The sequence below is a fragment of the Peromyscus californicus genome, unplaced genomic scaffold (genome assembly GCF_007827085.1).
Source record: "Peromyscus californicus insignis strain IS unplaced genomic scaffold, ASM782708v3 Scaffold_11__1_contigs__length_118956290, whole genome shotgun sequence".
Taxonomy (NCBI): Eukaryota; Metazoa; Chordata; class Mammalia; order Rodentia; family Cricetidae; genus Peromyscus; species Peromyscus californicus.
In genome coordinates this window covers 52,990,732-53,011,279 of record NW_026294402.1, presented here as the reverse complement: position 1 = coordinate 53,011,279, position 20,548 = coordinate 52,990,732, and the positions used below count along the sequence as shown (strand labels likewise).

The window sequence follows — 20,548 nt, the reverse complement described above, 5'->3', positions numbered from 1 at the left end:
AGTTGACACCGGCTCCCTTCCCACCCCCATAGGAGGCAGGGCAGGAGTGATGCCTGGGGACAGCTATAAATCACGCCAATTAGTCCTCCACCTGTTGGTGCTTGTGTGGCAGGCATGGAGATGGACCTGGGATGGAGCCTCATTTCTCATGCTCAGAGGCAGATGTTGGCAGAGAGGGGAAGGGAGGGAGGGAGGGAGGGGAGGGGAGGGGAGGGGAGGAGAGAGGATGGGCTAGAGAGTTAGTCAGCCTCTAGGCCATGTGACTCTGGGCCTCTGGAGGCACCTGCAACCATGCCAGCCTCCCTTGATCCTGATTTCACCTCCTTTATGATCTGGGTTCTGTGTGCTGCCACATCCCTAGCTTGTCTGGGGACAGGTGCCTGTCCCCATTCTGTAGTAATAGGGGCCTGAGATTCAGAGAGGGAAGACACATGGGACTTATTCAGAGACGGTGGAGGTGGGACTTGTGAACTGAGGTTTGGGCTAGCTCTCTGGGCCTCCTCCCCCGGCACTGTGATGGTGCCCCCAGACTGCCCATCCCTGCCCATTCCTTCTGCATTCTCACCCTTACTTCTTCCTCTGCCTGCCTCCATAGGGCTTTTCTCTTATCACAAGCCCCTTCCTTTTTTTTCAGCTCTGCGGCCTCTGAAGCACTCTGAAAACAAAGAAGGTAATGATATATTGCCTGAAATGGAATGTGTGTGTGTGTTGTGTTTGTGTGTCTGTGTAGGAAGCTGGGGAGCAGGGCAGTCATCATCACCCTTCCGCTACTGACCTGTGCTTCCTCCCCAGAAGAATAGCAGCCACTCACCTCCTGGAGAGATGGTGGAGGGTAGAGGAGCCAAGTCCCAGCTGCTCCAATAGGCTTACCTGCACCAGACATTTCTGCCTCTCCTGTCTGAAAGCTGCAGGTAGCCTGGGGCCTGGATTCTGTCCCCTGCAACATGAAGCTTCCATCCTTGGGTCCAAAGGGTTGCTGTGGCTGCCATGCCCCCTCCAGAGGCAAGGGATGAGAAGGAGGGCAGGGAACATCTTTCTAGGGCTTGGCCAAAAATAGCTCCTGTCACTTTAGATACATCCCATTGGGCAGAGCCTAGTCACGTGACCTGTTTCTCAGGTGAGGCCAGAAATGTAGCATTCATCTGGGCAGCCACGTTTCTGGTGCATAGGAGGTGGCTAGTCAGTACGACAGTTGTTACTACTCATATGCACGGGTTCATTAGGAAGCACAGAAAATGAGAGGTCTCCTCCCTGTCATTGGAAAGTAGTGAGCACCAAAGAGTGAAGCCCTGCTGATGATAATGTCGGCCGGGTGTCTGAAGAGAGTTGCTGCCCAGAGTAGCCTCATAGGTGAAACAATGAGCTTCCCTGCTCCCCAGGGAGGTACCCTGGCTCTAGTCTGTGTCCAAGATGGATGGCTGCAGAGGCAGGCTATGACAGCTCCTTTCCTGAGGACACAGGCAGAACCCAAAGGAAGGAAGAACGTGCCCAAGGCCTTCTAAACTGCTGGTGCAAGCTGGGATGTGGAGCGGGGCCAGGGGTGTCAGACTTGGATGTTCTTCAGTAGGGAGGCAAAGTCAGAGGGAGAAGGCTCTCTGCAACATTACTCTCCAGGTCATTAGGATGGGAAGAGGCATTCCTGCCAGAGGAGTGAATTGGGCCAGGCATTGAAGGGTGAGTCAGATGGACCAAGCAGGCCAGTGGGAGGGAGTGTGTGGGGTGACTCTCCCACCTGGCTCCTGTGTACATACTGGCCTCCAGTGTAGCTGTGTAAGAAGACATATTCCTTATTCTACCTGTCCTGTACACATATTAGCCTCCAGGAGAGTGGTTAGGGGTGCACACCCCCAACCTGGATCTGTGACTTCAGATGTGTCCCCAGGAGTAGAACTTCCAGCTTCTAATGCATTTTCCCCCTTTTCCTCTCATCCTACCATGAAATGCAGATGATGGACAAGAAATAGCCTGACTGGGAGCTGCTGCCTTTCCCAGGTGGGGGGCCCACCCTCTGGCTGTGTTGAGCCTCAATGTGAGCCCTGCCCCAATGCATGGGTTCTGCTCTGGGGGTCTCCCCATTCTCCAAAGGATCTGGTACATAGGCCACCTGCAGCCTTATTTCTCTGATGGACTTAATTCCCATCATCCTGAAGCCTTATTTTCCCGGTGACACGATACATGAACCATCCTGCGGCCTTATTCCTTATGGACATGACACACAGACCGCTCCACCTCAACGTTCCTCCAGAGTCATCCAGTGACCTTGTTTCTCCAGTGACACTACACATGAACCTTCCTTCGGCCTTGTTCCTCATGGACACACGCAAACCATCCCCACCTGCTTGCTCCTCCGAAGCCACACAGACCGTGTAACTGCTGTTATTCTCCAAGGCACATAACTACTCAGACGAACCCCTGCCTTATTTATCTGAAGCCAGCTGCATGGTCACCTCTTGGTTTCCCCATGGCCCTGGTACATCTTGCTTCCCGCCCCTCAACCTTTGTTCTGACTAGTGTGGATCCCATCTCTTCAGCATCTCCAAGTCTTCATCCTGACTCACCTGCCCTGGGCTTGGCTTTGGTTATCTCCTTCCCTGGCTAAGTGTGACCGGGGCACACTCCCCATCTATCCGCACAGGTACATTGATACTCGGAGCTGCATGTGCTGGAACACGTACAGACTTGCCTTGTGTGGTCTGCTCTGGCTGCCCTGGGCTGTGCCCATTCTCCCCACAGGAAGCTGGTACTGGCTGCCCTGGTTCTCAGGGCCCCTCACGGGGTCAGCCTTCATCCCTGTGCTTTCCCATGTTTGGAATCTTTGTTACTTTTACTTTCTTAGTAAATTAATGTCTGTAGAGCAACCACAGGGGTCAGCACTGTGCTGGGTGCCAAGGGCCTGCAGAAAAATCAGAGTCCCTTGCCTCTAGACCTCACCTTCCAGCTGGGAAATGGCCTTGCTTCCTACTGTACCCACCTGTGCCCACAGCTTCTGGATACCTCACCCTCAGCCCACACTATTCCTGACACAGGGCCTGGGGTAGAGGCAGAAACCCAGAGAAAGCACAGTCCTTTGCCATACCTGGAGAACTGGGTGCTTTCTAGAATCTTTCTAGATGTGGACTGGAAGGCAGGTGGCCACAGCCATTCAGACCTGGATGGGGACAGCAGCCTATGTCATACTGGGACCTCCTCAACAGCTGGAGCCTGGGGAAGGCCAAGGCCAGGCCAAGAGGGCCTGAGGACAAGAAGGACTGCTCCTTACTTACCATGGTGCTATTCTGGACCTGGGGCTTGTACCTGGCTTGTCTCTGACTGCCCTGCCTTCTGGCAAAGCAGCCCTTCTGGTGTCCCCTGGAGGCATCTCTCCCACCCCAGTACTGCAGAATGTGAGGATAATTTAAAGATGGACTCTGGCTAGGTGTGGTGGTGCACACCTTTAATCCCAGCACTCGGGAGGCAAAGGCAGGAGGATCTCTGAGTTCGAGGCTAGCCTGGTCTACAGAGTGTCTTTCACATCTCAAAAGACACAACAAAAAACAAACATGGGACTCTGTAAACTGGGTATATTTTGGGAGAAATAAATGCCTCTGTCTTTCAATAGCTTCTTGCCTGTGATATCTGTGAAACAGTGGGGCGGCTTGGCACTAGGAGGGAGGAACCTGTCCTGGGCATTTCAGGCTGGGGTAGGGCTACCTGCTTCACCATGAAAGCATTTTCTCCACTGTGGTTCCCACTTCTCAAGCTTCTGTTGAGCTGAGGAGAAAAACACAATACAACACAACACACACACACACACACACACACACACACACACACACACACACACACACACTATTCCTGGCTGACCCCAGTGGAATGGGAACTAGCCCAGGACCTGGCTCTGCTTTGTGACACTGAGCAGGACATTGACTTTTGGATCTCAATTCTGGAGACCTTCCACTTGGGAAGTCTGAGAGGACAGTGAACTTGGAGGACAAACAGATTTCCAGAGAACCAGGTTCAGGGATAGGGGAGCCTGCAGAATGCCCTGGCATCGACACATACCCTGGCATCCTTTTTCCTTGGGCCATAGCTTCAGCACTAGGCCTTGTCAGAACATCACAAGCCACGGACAGGAGGCCGGACTGCAGTGGGGCTCAGGCTACAGAACTTTTACTCTGGCTCTGCAACCAACAAGACCATATCCCTCATACCTCAGAATACTGATGATTTCTTTATTGAATAGGGGTGAAGAGTCCTGTCCAAAAAGCAGGTAACGTTCTTTACAAACTGGATGCTTTGGGGCTGGGGATGTAGCTCAGGTGGCAGAGCGCTTGTCTAACATGTACAAAACCCTGGTCTTGATCCTTAGCACTGTTTAAATGGGACACGGTGGTGCACATTTGTATTTTTAGCACTCAGGAGTTGGAGGCAGGAAGATCAGAGTTCGAGGTCATCTGACCTACATACTGAGTTTGAGACCAGCCCTACATGGGATCCTGTCTCAAAACAGAAACATCCCAAACTGGAGGGTTGTAATAAAATTGAAGGCTCCAGTAACAAGACTTGCCTTGTTCGATGTCTCACATTTGGTGCTCACATTTCCAAGCTCTACATCCCCTGCCCCTCAGTGCCTTTGTGCACCCTGTACCCCTCCCTGGACCTCGGTCCCCACCCAGGGTCGGACAACAGCTTCGGAGGTTTGTGCTGAGGTTCAGGCAAGACTGACGGAGAAAAACATGTTGGGTACCTGTGAGGGCTGAGGCTTTCCTGCCCTGCAGCCAGTGCTACACTGTTGCTGACTTTGTGGGATGTGCAGTGACCCCGGGCCAGCAGTCCGCACCTGCTTTCCCATCTGTGTAAGAGATAACTGGTGTCTTTTCTTCCCGTCAGGCTGAGGTGGGGATCAGACATGACAATATCCCGTGCTTGAGAAGAGACCCAGCGGGTGTGGGACTGGCCTGGAAGCTGAAGGGTGAGGAAAGTGGCCACTGAGTCCCCTGATGACAAGTGCCTTGGAGAGCAGTATTTTTAGCTGCCCTTCCTGGGCAAAGCTCCAATTCCTGCATTTTAATGGAGAAATAATTCTCACAGTGCGACAAGCTGTAGCCTGCAGGTGTCACATTCATATTAAAGAGAGGACAGAGCAAGGGTTCATTTGCCTGGTTGGAGGTGTGACCGGAATTCGCCCCTAGCACCATTTGTAACCTGGCCTGTGAAGACCAATTAGTGGATCTGGCTACTCAGTCACTCACAGGGAGGGAACAGGAAGAGTCAGAATGGTGTGTCAAGCGCCCTGAGCCCCCTGTCTCTCCTAATGGCTTGTTACAGATGGTTCTGCCTGCATGTAGAGTTGAATGATGGCTAGGGGTGGGCTGTTCCCAGAGCAGCCCCTGGTCTTGTTCAGTTCCAGGATGTGGATGCTGAATGGGAACCTGTGAGCCCATGAGCAGAGACCCTGGACGATTCCAAGCTGAGCAATTTCTAGAGCTCCAGATGCAAAGCCTGTCTTCTTCTTTTTTTTTTTTTTTAATGTGTGTGTATATGCATGCTCACACCTGTGTGCACCCACACGTGGAGGCCCGATGTTGGCCTCTAGTGTCTTCCTCCATCACTCTTCACCTTCTATACTGAGGCAGGGTCACACTGGAAGAGACTCCACTGCTCACCATTTCAGCGAGTCTTACTCGGACGTTTGTTCCAGGGAGATTATAGGCAAGTCACCTTTTACGAAGGGTCTGGGGGTCTGGACTCCCCGGTCTTTACTCTTGTATGGCACACTACCCATTGAGCCATCTCTCCAGCCAGTGAAGCCAAGTCTTAAGCTGCACCATGAAGCCAGTGTTGTCCTGAGAAGCCAAGACTTCTCAAGGGACTCTAGAGAGAAGCAGGAGCCAGGCTGGGGTACCTCCTCGGAGTCCTGGGGTGCTGGTAGGCACAAATGCAAATGCAGATGTGGAGAACTGGGCTGTCCTTCCACCGCCCTTCACTCAGACAAACGGTTTGCTCTTTTTCCAGACTTTTCTCCAGGTGACGTAGTTATAAGAATGACGGCATACATCTGAGAATGTTACTCTGCGACATTTCCTGACTTTCTTTACCCTTTCCCAAGCCTCTTCCTTCTTCCTCTTTACTCTTTCCACTGATAATGGACACACCTAGCATCTAAATTCTGCAGCTCCTCAGTATGTGGGTTTATGCATTTTTACACAAGTGTCACTGTTACTTTGATCAAGATCTAGAACAATGTCGGAACCCCACAAAGTTCCCTTATGTCCTTCTGCAGGCAACAGCCCCACCCAGGGGTACCATCTGGCTGCTTTCTGGGTGGATTAGCCCTGCATCTTGAACTTAGTAGCTGAATACTACATTGATGCTATTTTGTATCTAGCTTCTAGCAAAGACTTCCTTCATTCCTTGTAAATGGAGAGGTGGGAGCTCACAGCGCCTGTTTTAGAAGTGTCTTGTCACTTCCTGTACTTTGGACACAGCTAATACAGGCTTCCATACAATAAGGTTCTGCAAGTGGGACTTCTAGGCACCTTTTATTTTATTTGGGTTGCAGGGGCAGAACATTTTGTATCCCAGACTGGCCTCAAGTTCACTATATAGCCAAGGGTGACCTCACACTTCTGATCTTGCCTCTACCCTCCAAGTGCTGGCATGATAGTGTGCACCACTGTGCCCACTTTATACAGTGCTGGGAATAGAACCCAGGGCTCCATGCATGCTACACAAACAATTCTATCAGTTGAGCTACATCCCTAGCTCTGTGAGTCCATTTGAAATGCTGGTGGAGTTGCCAGCTGTTTGAGCTGCCTTTTTAGCTAGGCCCTTGCAAGAGGAGAACACAGGGTCACTGGCAAAATAAATTCTAGAAAGGTCAAGAACAGTGTTGAGAATCCATGCTCCACCTGGGCTCTTAAGGACTCTAAGGGATAGAGCCCCAATCAGCAGTGGCCAGGACTTGTGGCCACTTCTTTCTCTTATCTCTTTGGACTCTTTAGTATTTCCCTGGGAGCTGTGTGCATTTCTGGGCTCTTGAACCTGGGCAAATATGTCTACCCACCCACTGGATATGTGGATGCAGACCTGTGGTCTGAGTATGTCAGGCTGAGCTCTGAGAGTAGAACTCTTGACCATAATTGATGAGAGGGCTCATCAGCATCTTGGATTCAGGTGCCCTGGGGAAGTGCAATCTTCTGCCTGCACTGAATCCCAAGGCATTCATAACCTGCCATTTGGCTTCACCAGCTCCAGGTTATTAAGAGACATTATTTCATTACTAATGAGGCAGGGCCTTTTTTGGAGCAGCAAAACAATCTAGGTCTTGTTGGGTAGACAGACCCCCGACCCTTAGATTGAAAGACCATTGCTTCCTACCTTTCCCAAGCATCTGTGCTGCAAAATATCCCCATCCCCCAACTTCCCTTTGCCCTTCTCGAACACTTTTCATTATTGTCCTTTCCAGATTGAGGCCCTGGCTGAGATCATACTGTGTCCACTCATAATAGATCAACCTCCTTGATCCTGCACACTATGCTCCCAGTGACAAAGCTCCAGGCCCCATTTAGTCCAGTAGACTCTGGCTGGACATTAAAATCACTTAGGGAGTTTTTAATAATAGTGGTGTTTGGGCTCCTTCCCCAGAAGTTCTGATGCAATTGGTTGAGGTCATTACTGAATATTTGATGCTCATTCTCCAGGGGCTCTAACCAGACTTTGCAAGTTAATGCAAGATGGAATTCTGAGAGAGACCCCTGAGCAGAGAGCTTTGAGAGGAGGCACCAAGACAAGCCAGCAGTTCTGTCAATCACTGCAGCTGACCAAGGGATCCTTGTTTTCCAGTGGCCAGAAGCTCAGAAAACTGAAGTAAGGAAGACCAGAGGAAGTGGTCAAATGTGTTGTAAGACCCAGGAGCTTAGCAGAAACCCCACGTTCCTGTCACCAGTCAGATCACGCACCCAGGCCCTGGAGAGAAGAGGGATGTGGTGCCATGTGTGATGGCCAAGTTTCTTCAGCTTTTTGATAGCAAATGGGGGTCTCCTTTCTACTTCCACTTTCTCCCTCTGTGTCTCTCTTTTGTCACCCCCCTGGGCCTCCAGATGTGCAGTCACATGGCTGATTCTGACTCCCTCCTCCCTCCAGCACTGTATGCTCAGTGTGGGGAGGAACCATCTGTCTTCCTCCTGTAAGCAACCGTCAGTCTGTGAGCCTGTGCCCACACGATTAGGGAAATAGCCTTCTCTCTCTTCCTGACCCTTATCTCAAAGGTGTTCCTACCCCAGAGTATCCTGGGCTCCACACTGTACTATAGACCCACACTAGCCTGAGTGGCTGAGCTTAGTGTCTCTCTTCTTCCTTGGCTCTCACCCCTGCAATTGGCCTCCACCCCTTCAACTCCCTGGAGGCCTCTGGTCTCTAGTTCCTCCTCAGGCTCCAGACTTGCCACCAAGGCCCATAGTTCAAGGTCAGCATGCTCCCAGATCCAGGTGTGTGGCCTGTTTACATCTGGGCCCTGGGTTGCTATATCCCCTTCATGAAAGTCCCTGTGTTGTGTTGCTCCTACTATTGGAGGTGAGGAGAGGCCTACACGTTTGCAAAGCCTCATTTGCTAAGGTAATGCAGTGGAATTGTTGCTAATGAAATAATGCACTCGTGTGTGTGTGTGTGTGTGTGTGTGTGTGTGTGTGTGTGTGTGTGTGTACTTGTGTGCATGTGGGTGTGTTTAGCCATGCATGCACAAGTGGCAGAGGGTAGCTTTAGGATGTTTTCTTTAATTATTTCTCCACCTTATGTTTTGAGGCAGGATCTTTCACTGAACCTGGAGCTTGCTCTTTGGGGCTAGACTGCAAACTCCTGGGATCTGCTTGTCTCTGCCTCTCCCAGCGCTGGGGTTATAGGCATGCTTTGCCATGTCTACCTTTTTATGTGGGTTCTGGGGACCCCAACTTGGGTCCTTCTACTTGCACAGCAAGTACTTTACCTATTGAACCATCTTCAGCCCAGTGGATGCACTATTCCTTGTTCCTCTGGCATGTATGTCGGTGTACCACTTTTGTGCCCGATGCCCATATGGTCCAGAAGAGGGATGGTGCTGGCAGCTGAACTCAGTCCTCTGAAAGAGCAGCAAGTGCTCTTAGTGGCCGAGCCATCTCTCCAGTCCAATGCTCCTATGGTTTTTGCTACTGCATCAAGGTCCTTGTCACTGCTAATGGTGTTGGCCAGGTTGTAGAGGTAGCCCGGCCTCCTTAGGAGACGAGGCTCAGGGCCTTCCTGACCTGGGAGGCATGGCCAGAGCGCTGATTTCCTTGGTGTCTGTCTTCTGTTCTGAGTGTCCTGTGGGCTGTGTCCAGGAAGATCTGGGTCAGCCTAGCAGGAGAGTGTGCTAGTGGCCTGGGTTGAGCACTTCAGACATTGGAGGAGTATAGAGATTGTATTCCATTCCATCTGGGGGGGTCATACTGAGGGGATGGAGGGGGGGGGTCATGAAGGGCAAGAGTACAGAGTGGCCGAAGCAGCCTGACTCACATTCATAAGTCTCTTATTCACAGAATTGTGTCTCTCAGCATTCACCCAGGCTCTCCCCTCCTCCAGCACCTGCCCTCCCCCTTCTCCGCTTGTTCTTACCCTATACTCTCCTCCCATCCTTCCCACCCCATCTCTGCACTGAGTGTTTCCCAGCGACACAAAGGGCTGGCTATTGTTTTCCCAGAGACATCCCGCCCCCACCCCAGCAGCTGGTCTAGACTGTGCCCCACCCCCTAGTTCCACCCTTCTCCAGATGGACCCAGACCATATTAATTCAGTTCCCTGAACTGATTGACTGTGGCTGGAGTTTACTTCTGCAATCTCCATGAAAAAAAAAAAGGATTTCCCAGCAAATGAATAATACAAAGGAGATGACCGAAGGGCCCTTAACCTACTTAAAGGAATAAGCTACTTGGGAAATCTTTTAGAAGCCCCTTATTTACCTAGAAACAATTGATATGGTAATTGCAAGTAATTCTTTTTTTTATTATTATTATTGTTTAACCAGAGAAGGCTCCAGAAGGCTGATGGCCCACTCCCACTTCCTGTGATGGGATCAGCTACCTATGCTATTCCTGTGGGAGCTGAGCACTGATTGTTCTGTGTCCTTGTAGGCTGCAGCTGGAAAATGGGGTCAGCAACACCCCTCTTCCTAAATGACTGAAGTGGGCAGAGCCTTCATTGGGCCGTACGACCTGCATAGTATCAGGCAAAGCCAGGACAGAAAGGAGGTTTACCAGAACTTGATAGAGGTAACGTGCATGGTCATAGAGTGGGAGCTGAAGAGCGGCAGGTTGGAGCAGAAAGCCCGCTGCTAAGCCAAAGGTGACAGTCAGAGGGCTGAGCACCTGAGCGGAGCAGCCATGGCCCCGGGAGAATCAGCACCACGAATCAATGTCATCTCTTGACCTGCAGATCGATTCTACACGCTCAGAGTTTAATTGCCTTGTTGGCTCTGCCTTGGAGAAGAGAAAGCTTTCTTGAGGAGAGGAGCATCGTCAAAGATGGCCTTTGGACCTCCATTTCTGTCATCCCTCCAAGGAGAATGATGATGGCCTGCAGGCTACCGACCTCTCCTGGCCCCAGGCAGGATCTTCCCCTGCCTGTGAGTGGAATGAGGCAGGCCGTGGGCTGAGGGCCTTTTAGGGATGGTGCTCTGGCCTATAAGGCTACTACTCTGCTGCTCCTGTTTCATGTGGTGGTCTTGGATAGGCACGTGCACTGGGCAGGAGTGTGAGGGAGAAGGGCCAGGGCCAGCATAGAAAATTCTGGAAACATCAGCCTGCTGTGGAAGGGCCACCTCAGTCTCTTCTCTACTATGGGGTTCAGCTCAGGGGAAGGGTGGAATTGCCCTGTCGTTGGAGAAAAGACCGAGAGGACTCAGGACGTACCTGCCCCAGCTCAATACTGTGTCCTTGGGACTCTGCTTTGAGCTTCCAAAGAACAAGAGCAGGGGTGTCTGAGCTGCTAACACCCCCTGCAGCCCCCAGGGCCAGCTCCTCTAAGGGAGTAAACATGTCATTTGGTGGTGGTGGCAGCAACAGTTGAAATCCCATCAGCCATCTCTCCTCCCAGCCTCAACAACCTCCTCTCCGCTCCTGTGGTTTTCTTAATAAACACCTCTGAAATATTTATGAAGGCAACTTCAATGAAGTAACACAACATCGCTTTAAAATGATTTTCTTCTAATAGGTAGTTTGAGCACGGACTCCCTTCCATTACTCAGCTCGAGAAGGTGGCCCCATTTCCTGAAGCCCTGTTTGGGAGGCACTCAGGTCTCTCCATTACCCAGCCTGGCAGTGGGGATAGGAGTCCAGGCCTGGAGTGTGACAAGTGTGACTCAAGAACTAGACTTTGGAGCAAGTGGTTGAGGGGGTGGGGAGACAAGCCAGGCTTCTGGAAGAACTGAAGATTGGATTTTAGAACCATGGACAGCAAGTCCTGGCTGTAGTCCTTAGGGGTTGAGATAGGTTGGACCCCACAGCTTTGGTAGGTAGGACTAGAGAAAGACTGTATTCGAGAAGGAAGTGGTGGGTGCTGAGGCTTGGTGGGGAGGGGTCCAGGGTGGTCTTAATCCTGAAGAGTTGGTGGCTGGGCTCAGCTATCTCCAGTAGCCCTGGCCAGAAGGATCCAAATAGCAACTCCTGAATATGAGTTGTGGTGTTGGCTGGGGATCTGCACAAGGTCACAGATGTGTCTCTCTGCCCTTTGAAAGCTCTATGCAATTTCTAGGCACCCACTGTCTTGCATAAACTCCTGGAACTTAACTTTCAGATTCATCTAGGATGGCATCTCATCTAATCTCTGTGGACAGGTGGCAACATTAAGGTCCACCACCTCTCCCCAGCCAGAAGGAAAACCTCATCCCTAGGTAGACAGAAGGGAGGCCCTGATGAAGAATCTGGGGAGGAGGGTTCCACCCTCACCTTCCTGGTCCTCAGGAAAGTCCCTTTCTAATGAGAGCTGTTTTCTTCTCCGTCGCCTGAAGCCCAGAGCTGCTCTAATTATGTGTCAGGCTGGAATCTGACAGGAAGCATTTTAATTATTAATTTGAAGTGTACTGAGCATTGGGGAGGAGGAAGGTCGGTTCTCCAAGCTTATGCCGGGGCCTGTCTGCTGGGACCTCATTACTGACACCTCACACCTCCCATCTCCCCTCCCCTGCTGGAGCCCCTTTCCTGCCCCAGCCCTGGATTCAATCACCCACTCCCTTGATCTTCCTAATGCCTCACTGTGCACCATTCTTTCCCCATTTTATGGTGCTCATGAGGACCTCCTATTCCCGTTAGATGGATAGAGGGATACCGAGGCCTAAGGAGGGCAGAGGTCTGCCTGATGTCAGAACGTACATGAGCAGGACCTTCAGGTTTCTGATTTGGGGTTTTCCTTCAGTGTTTGCCTGTCAGAGGAGACGACCTTTGAGAGAGGTGTGGCTCTACCACTGAGTGGCATCTATTCATCCATATTATCTAAAATGGCCACGTTTCTTCAGTTTGCTGCATACATCTGACACCTCTGTGAGTGTACACTTATATGTATGACTGTGGGTGTTCATGTGTGTGTATGTGTGTCTGTGTCCCTGGGTGTGCGAGCATGCGTGCAGGTGTGTATGCATGTGTGTGGGGAGGCTGTCATTCCTCAAGTGCTGCCCACACACAGTATCTCTCAATGACCTGGAGCTCACCTAGAGGACTAGGCTGGCTGCCCAGTGAGGCCCAGGAATCCTCCTGCCTCAGCTTCCTCAGCACTAAGAGTCCATGGATTTAAGGGAATCTTAACTCAGGTCCTTATGCCTGTAAGACAAGCATTTCACCTACTGAGGCATCTCCAAGCTCCATCTGATACGCTGAGGGAGCAGTTTCTTTGTTCTGTTTACACTCAGGCTTGTGCATGTCCTTCTGGGTTCTGGGGTCACACACTTAGCTTGTTTCAGTTGATTACCTTCAGGGCTTACTGAGTTGTAAGGGACTAAGGACATCTTCTTACCAGTTTCTTCTCCTGCCCTCAATCAAAAGATGTTCATCTAGGGGCCGCAGAGACAGCTCATTTGGTAACTTGCTTGCCTTCCAAGTATGAGGACCTGCATGAGGCATGCTGGCTTATAGTTGTAATCCCAGTGCTGGAGGAGCAGAGACAGGTGGATCCCTGGGCCTCTCTGATTAGCTAGCCTAATCTAATTGGTGAGTTCCAGGCCACTAAGTGACCCTGTTTCAATGGAGGTAGACAGCATTTCTTTTCTTCTTTTTTCTTTTTGGTTTTCCGAGACAGGGTTTCTCTGTGTAGTTTTGGTGCCTGTCCTGGATCTCGCTCTGTAGACCAGGCTGGCCTCGAACTCACAGAGATCCACTTGGCTCTGCCTCCTGAGTGCTGGGATTAAAGGTGTGCACTACCACCGCCCAGCCAAGTAGACAGCATTTCTAAAGATAACACCTGAGGTTGTCCTCTGGCTTTCAGAACACATGCTCAAACACATGCATGCACACACACACACACACACACACACACACACACACACACACACACACACGTACACGTACACGTACACGCACATGGACAAACATTAAAGAACCAAGCTGCAGGCTGGAGAGATGGTTCAGTGGTTAAGAGCACTGGCTGCTCTTAAGGTTCTGATTTCAATTCCCAGGAGCCACATGGTAGCTCACAACCATCTGTAATGAGATCTGGTGCCCTCTTCTGGCCTCAGGCATACATGCAGGCAGAGCACTGTATACATAATAAAGAAGGAAAGAAAGAAGAAAGCTGACCTTCTGCTGATTGGTTGTTTACTAGATTTAACCTCTGATAATCTTCTGTGTATTGGGTCTGTCATATGCTGTTTCTGCATTTTGGGTACAAGCCTAGAAGCTGAAGATTACATGATTTGGCATGTGTCCAGCCTTGGGGATAGTTGGTGAGGCTGAGATGGCTTTCCTATCCCAACCTAACCCTCTGCTTCTGTGCATCAAGAGCTCCATACTCAGCCAAAGATAACTTGCTTCAAGCTATTGCCCCCTCCTACCTAATTTTTCCATGTAGCCTTCCTTTATGTCGGGTTCTGTGTTATTGTAGAGGGTAAGTCATGAACCAGTAGATGAATACATATTTATACTAGTTTGATCACAGATGGGCCCTCAAGGTAGGAACAAAAAACTTCAGAAGAATTAAGGAAGACTTTCTGGGCATGGCAATGTTTGAATTGAGTGTTGAAGGGCACTTGGCATGTCAGTGATAGTTGGGTGGAGTAAATAGAAGCCAATGAATTTCAAATAAAAAGGATTTTAATATAGTGTATTGGATGCTTTCAAAAGTCTTAGAGGAGATTAAATATGTGGCTTGGTTGGTAGAGTGCTTGCCTACCATGCACAAAGCTCTGGGTTCAATTCTGAAGATGATGGCTCCAGCACTTGGCAGGTGAAGGCAGGAGCTTATGGTCACTCTTGGCTACATATGAGGTTTGAGGCCAGTCTGGGCTACATGAGACCCTGTTCCCCCAAAAGAAGAAGGAGGAAGAGGAGGAGGAACTAGGACAGAAAAGGAAGATTGTTAGATCTTAAGGAGCTTGGGGCTGGGTCTCCAGCAATGCCTTCCAGAGCCCAGAATACCACAGAATGAACCAGTTAGAAGACTGTTACCTTGGTGATGTAGTAGGTTGAATACCAGCCTCTAAAGGTGTCCATGTTGGAAGTCTTAGAGCCTTTGGAGCCACCTTACAGGGGAAAAGAGGTTCAAGCTTGTTCAATCTGCAAAACAAGCTACCTGTACCCCAAGATAGCTATGAATGTGGCCAACCCAAGAATCACAGACTTACCTAAAACATGAGATATTTTTGAAATTTTTTGTATATGTTATATGATTCTTGAATGCAAACTTCATAGATAACAATATTGTCAATATTGTGATGTCAGAAGGCTGGACTTGCCTGCCTGGGTAGATGAAAAGTCTTAAGACATTGCCTGGATTACCCAATGTGGGCCCAGTATCATCATAAGTATTCCTAGAAGAAGGAGGCAGGAAAGTAGGCACTAAAAGTAGAGCTGGGCTGAAGATGGAGGAAAAGGAATGTAGGTGGCATCTGGAGCCTGGAAAGGTGTCAACATGGATTTTTTTTTTTAAAATTCCCTTGAGAATTAAAGGAATTTTAAAAAATTCCAGAAGGAGCATACCTCCGCTCAGACCTTGACATTAGCCCAGCAGAAGTGTTCTGAACTTGTCTGCAGAGCTGTAAGGGTTCATGGTGACTAGTTACAGCAGCCAAAAGAATATGAGTATGTGGGAGACATCACTGGAACCACTGAATTTAAGAACATGCTTCCAGGGTAGGGATGTAGCTCAATTGGTAGAGTACCTACTGTGCATGAAGCTCTGGGGTCAGTCCCCCAACACCACATTAAACCAGGCATGGGGCACATGCTACCCCAGCACTTCGAAAGCAGAGGCAAGATGATCAGAATATGCTTCCAACCCACCCCAATTCCCAGAGCTGGAGAGGCTCAAGACAAAGAGAGCTTTAGTCTGATCAAACATCAGAGATCCGTTGCTCCTGCTTCTCCACACCCAGGCATTGAAGACTCAACAGAGAAACACTGCTTCATTTCCACAGTCAGGTTTGCTGGCTGAAAGTAGCCCAAAGCAGCCATAGACAGCCTCCAACTCTACCTTCCAAACTTCACCATTATATATATAGTTGCCAGAACCCATTTCACACAAGGAACCTCAGCTGCAAGGAGCTTGTATGTTTAGCTTTCCAGCCACACCGTCTAACCATCTAAGGCAGTGTTTCTCAACCTGTGGGTCGAGACTCCTTTGGGGATTGAACGACCCTTTCACGGGAGTTGCATATCAGATATCCTGCATATCAGATATTTACATTATGATTCATAACAGTAGCCAAAGTACAGTTATGAAGTAGCAATGAAAATAATTTTATGGTTGGGGGTCACCACAACCTGAAGAACTGTACTAAAGGGTCTCAGAGTCAGGAAGGTTGAGAACCACTGCTCTAGGGGCCCCGTGTGAAGACTTGTAGCAACCCAGCCACAGCTGAGCAAGTCCCCTGTGTAAAGACAGGTTAAACTGTTTATCCAAAGTCCCTTAGCGAGAGAGGTATGGGGACAGAGTTGGGATCCAGTTTTGGCTACCTTTCTAGTTTCAGCTCCTGACTGCCACACATCACAGCAGAGGGGCAAGGGGCAGTCCCACGGGAACAGCTGGTCACTTTGGGAACTGTCAGTGGCTCAGAGACCGTGCACAAAAGGCTACATGATGGAGGCAGCAAGAACAGAGACCACCAGACACCAGGTTATGGAAGGTAATGGTGTTCCCCAAGGTGTGGCAATAAAGGCCCCAAGCGACCACTGAACATTTTCACTCCTTTCTTCCATAGGATCTTTTGAAGAGAGGGGAGAAACAAGCTGTTTTGCATTTTGTATGTGAAGAATGGTTTAAAATAGAAATTGGAGAGCTGAGTCTGATAGAAGATTGACCCCTGGCCCTCGTCACACACCAAACTCTCTGTAGTCATGCGGTGAGCCCTGATTCTGATCACACTCTGGCCCGAACTCTAGTCACACACTGAGCCCTGATCCAGGTCACACACTGACCCCTGCACTGATGTGGTCACACACTGAGTTCCGATCCTAGTTATACACTAAGCTCCAACCCCACCAAACCCTAAGCTTGAGTTTCCCACACACTGCGCCCTGACTGTCTCACAATGGGCCTGGCCTTTACCCTCCACTGAATCCCACCCTCGGCCTGACCCTGAGCACTCTGGCTGGACACAGGCCTTTCCCGGAACTGAACTCTTGCGACCATCCTGGAACCATCAAGGCCCCTGATGACCCCTTGATGATGGAGGCTGTCCGGCAAAGGAATGATTCATGTAGTGCTGCCTTTACTATTGCTGTGTCTGTAGCCCAGAGCTCACATCTTTAAGCAGTTTAAACAGTGTCAGCTTCTAGGAGGTGAAGGATGACTGGACAATGCTTGCTTAGCATTTGATAAATGGAGGTGGAACAGAAGGAGGAGGAGGAGCATGCATGAGGAAGGAGAGGCAATGAATGTGAGCTCCTTGACTACTCAGCTTCTCTTTCCACTGGGATGGGGTGTTAAGAGTTCCCCAATAACCAGATGGGTATTGGGGAGGATGCACTCTGGCCTTTTACCTGCAGGGCCTCCAGGAGAGCTCATGCTCCAGGACCTCAGCCCCAGGCCAATGGGGTCTCGATGAGGGCGGGACGGAGGGCCCCTGCTCAGTAGGGTAAACCAAGCCTGTGCTGGCATCTACTGGCCAGGCCCTAGGAAGCATGGCAGAGGCAGCAGGATTCTTCCTGTCAGAGGACGCTGCAGGTAGAGTCAGACCTTGTGACTAGAAAATATCCTGTCTAACGTTGGGTAGGTAAGATGTTCACAAAGCTGGGGCAGCAGGAGGGTTTGGAGTGGCAGGTGCTTGAGATGTCCCTGGCTTTCTGGGTCCCATCGTTCCTACTTTCCCTTTCAGCGTGGCTCACCTGGGCCATGGCTGCCCGCCTCTGTGCAGATTCCTGTCTATCACAAGTCTAGGAGGTTTCTGTCCAGTTCCTAAAGCCTCCAGGGATAAGGAAAGGTGTGAACCCTTTCTAACCGACAGCTAGTTAAAGTCAGTCCCCACTGGAGTCCATCATCAGCAAAGCTCAGCCATCCTGAGAGACTCTGCTCCAGCCTTACCTTCCTCCACTGTGACAACTGCCCCCTCCCTGGGGGGGGGGGGCTTAGCTCACTGACCCTGACAGCAGCCATAGGAATGTTCTGCTGGATCCTGAGCTCAGGACATTTCCTAGGGCCAATGTGGCAGGGAGGCAGTGAGCCCTTGAGCTGAAAGTCCCTCCAAGGGTCTTTACATGTAACTTGCCATTGAGCCTCCACAGTAGGGCTGTTGATAGGTCTTATGACATTAAGAAATCAAAGCTCTAAGAGGTTAAGTAACCAGTGCCAGGCCCAGAGTTAGCAGGAGTCGGATCCTCAGTTCACACTCAGGTCTCTCTGGATCTCTGGGACTCTAGCAGTGGGTCACATGTAGGTTGTAGCTTTCTTACCTCCTGGTCCAGGCTACAGGCAGCTTCTAACTCTGGCCATGGAGAATCGGTGATTGTGAACTTCATGATCTGGGATAGAGATCCGCGGGATCTGAATTGTCATGGCACCTGCTCTCGGCATCTGAAACACTGGGATGAGTTCTAGCCAAAGTCTAGGGCTGGGGGAGTGGGGAGGTAATTATGGTCCTTTTGGGACCAGTCTGAGGTGAGGACCTTTTCAGTAGACCCCTCTGTGATGGTTACTTAGGCTGCCAATTTGCCACAACATGGACAGTGAGGAATTATCCAGATCAGGTTGGCCTATATGTCTGTAGGCGGGATTGTCTTGACTGTTTACTGAGGTGAGAAGATCCACCCTGAATGTGGGTGGCACCATCTCTTAGGCTGGGCCCTGGGTCATCTTGAGTAGAGAAAGCTAGTTGAGTGCATAGCAAGAAGGCAAACGAGCAAGGATACGTTTCGTCTCCCTTTGCCTCTGACTGCGGATTCAATGTTTTGAGTTCCTGCTCTATCTTCCCTACAATAATGGGCTGTAACCTGGAATTGTAAGCTGAAACACACCCTTTCTCCCCCCAGTTGTTTTGCCAGAATATTTTTTATCACAGCAACAGACTCGGCAAGAGAAACAACCCTCTTCCCTTTCTCTTTCTTATTAGAATGTCTCCCAGCCACCATGCACAGGGCGAGGATGCCGAAGACACCTGGACCGCAGAAGGATTCTGTATGAGGACACCCTATTCTCACATCCAAGCTGTTCTGGTAGTAACAGCTTATAGTCGGGACTATGGATCTTTGCAGGTGTTAGAATCCCTAAGCTTCCCAACTCCTGGAAAAAATCATTATGTGGCACCTGATGGGACATTGTGCTGAGGGCCATTCACATAGGACCCTTAATACTCCCAGTGAAGGAAGTTCTGATAGGGTTGAGGCAGAGGCATCGGGGACTGGGTAAAGATTTTTCAGTGAGGTGTCTCAGAGGGTGTTAGGAACAGCCTCCCAGGCCACCAGCATTGTGGGAGTGAAAGGATGCTATGTGAATGTAGCTAACTAGCGGTAAGATGCTATGTGGATTTATTTAACTATCAGTAAGATGCTATGTGGATGTAACTAGCGGTAAGATGCTATGTGGACATATTTAACTAGCCTTTGCTTGTCTGGAGCTTCAGAACAGACGTCTCATGGGGCAAAAGCACTGGATTCAGCTCACATTCACTTCACTGCATCCCATCCCATCCCTGATGACTGGCGATTGCTTGGGGAACGAGTCATCTACATGGCTGGTCTTCTAGTGGGTGGCAGAATGACAAGGGTTTGAAGTGAGTTTTAGTTATTATCGAAAATTATTATTATTATGTGTAAAACCATTTCTCAGCCCTGAGATGATGCTCTAGAACTAAAAGAAAAATAAAAAAGCCAAATAAGGAAAAGTGAGGAAAAAAAAAAAACCCAACCAATCAAAATTCCAAACTGGATGTGGGCTTCTGAAATTCTCATCTCACTGGTAGGAGATTCAGGCAACATGGCCTCATGTGCTCCACACCCCTCAAGCCTCAGCATGGCATTTCCTTCTTTTCAGGAAATCTCCCAGAATCAGAAAACCCTTATGACTCTGCATGGAAGGCTGGAGTCAAGACAAAAGGGGAGCTTATTGAATGTGGGCTCACCGGGAACCTGCCATGCTCCCAGAAGTACACTGATTTTCCTGCCCTCAGACAGCTGGGGTATGGGAGACAAACTTCCGTTAAGTGAGGAGCGTGGGTGTCAGGGATGCTCAGACATGGCCGGGGCAGAAAAGAAGCATGGCAGTGATGAAAACATTTGGGGAGAATCGCATTCACATGGCCAGGGTGCCAGCATCAATGAATGGGCTATCAGTCAGCGTAGGGACATTGGTGAGGGCCTGGCTCACCTGAGGGGGCCTCCTGCCCTACTCCTGCTGACTGGTTTTGTGTGAGAATGGCACGCCAGGGTTGCCACATATACTGATTCCCTCTCCCCAGGTAATCTAAATTTTTGTATAAAATTGTCTTTAACAACAAAAACAACAACAACAACAACAACCCCACCAGGAAGTAAAACAGGTATGCAGGCTTCCAGTGTATGAACTCTGAGGGGCAGGGGTGTGCTCAGGAAGCAGAACAGTTGGCATGGTTAGCTTGACCAAGGACTGTCTGAGTTCCTGGGGCTCTCGGGTCCTCTTGCCAGGGGGCAGAGGAAGACCACCACCCTGATGCTACTTCCAGGTCCAGGGAGCACCAGGTGCCCTTAAGTGTGTCAGAAAGTCTGAGGGAAGGACCTCCTGATGAAGCTGAACCCCTAGGGCAGATGCACATGCTGGTGGGCACTGCAGACTCCATGTCTGGGGATCTGCTCTTTCTTATACCAGGCCTGGAGGGAAGTCTCTATTGGCAGGAGCTATTGTCCTACTCTCAGGCTCTGGAAACAATTCAGTGGGCCCTCTTGTTAAA

At 50.1% G+C, this 20,548-nt stretch overlaps 1 protein-coding gene across 1 annotated transcript in view; it reads left to right on the top strand.

Annotated features, from left to right (window-relative positions):
• The window catches only part of Cd276 (CD276 molecule), a 32,280-nt gene extending 28,685 nt beyond the window's left edge, over window positions 1-3,595 (top strand). The window contains 2 exon segments of the mRNA XM_052762195.1: window positions 635-670; window positions 1,947-3,595. Of these exon segments, the coding sequence (XP_052618155.1) occupies window positions 635-670; window positions 1,947-1,969 (59 nt within the window). The 3' untranslated portion in view covers window positions 1,970-3,595.
• Window positions 3,596-20,548: the final 16,953 nt, after the last annotated feature.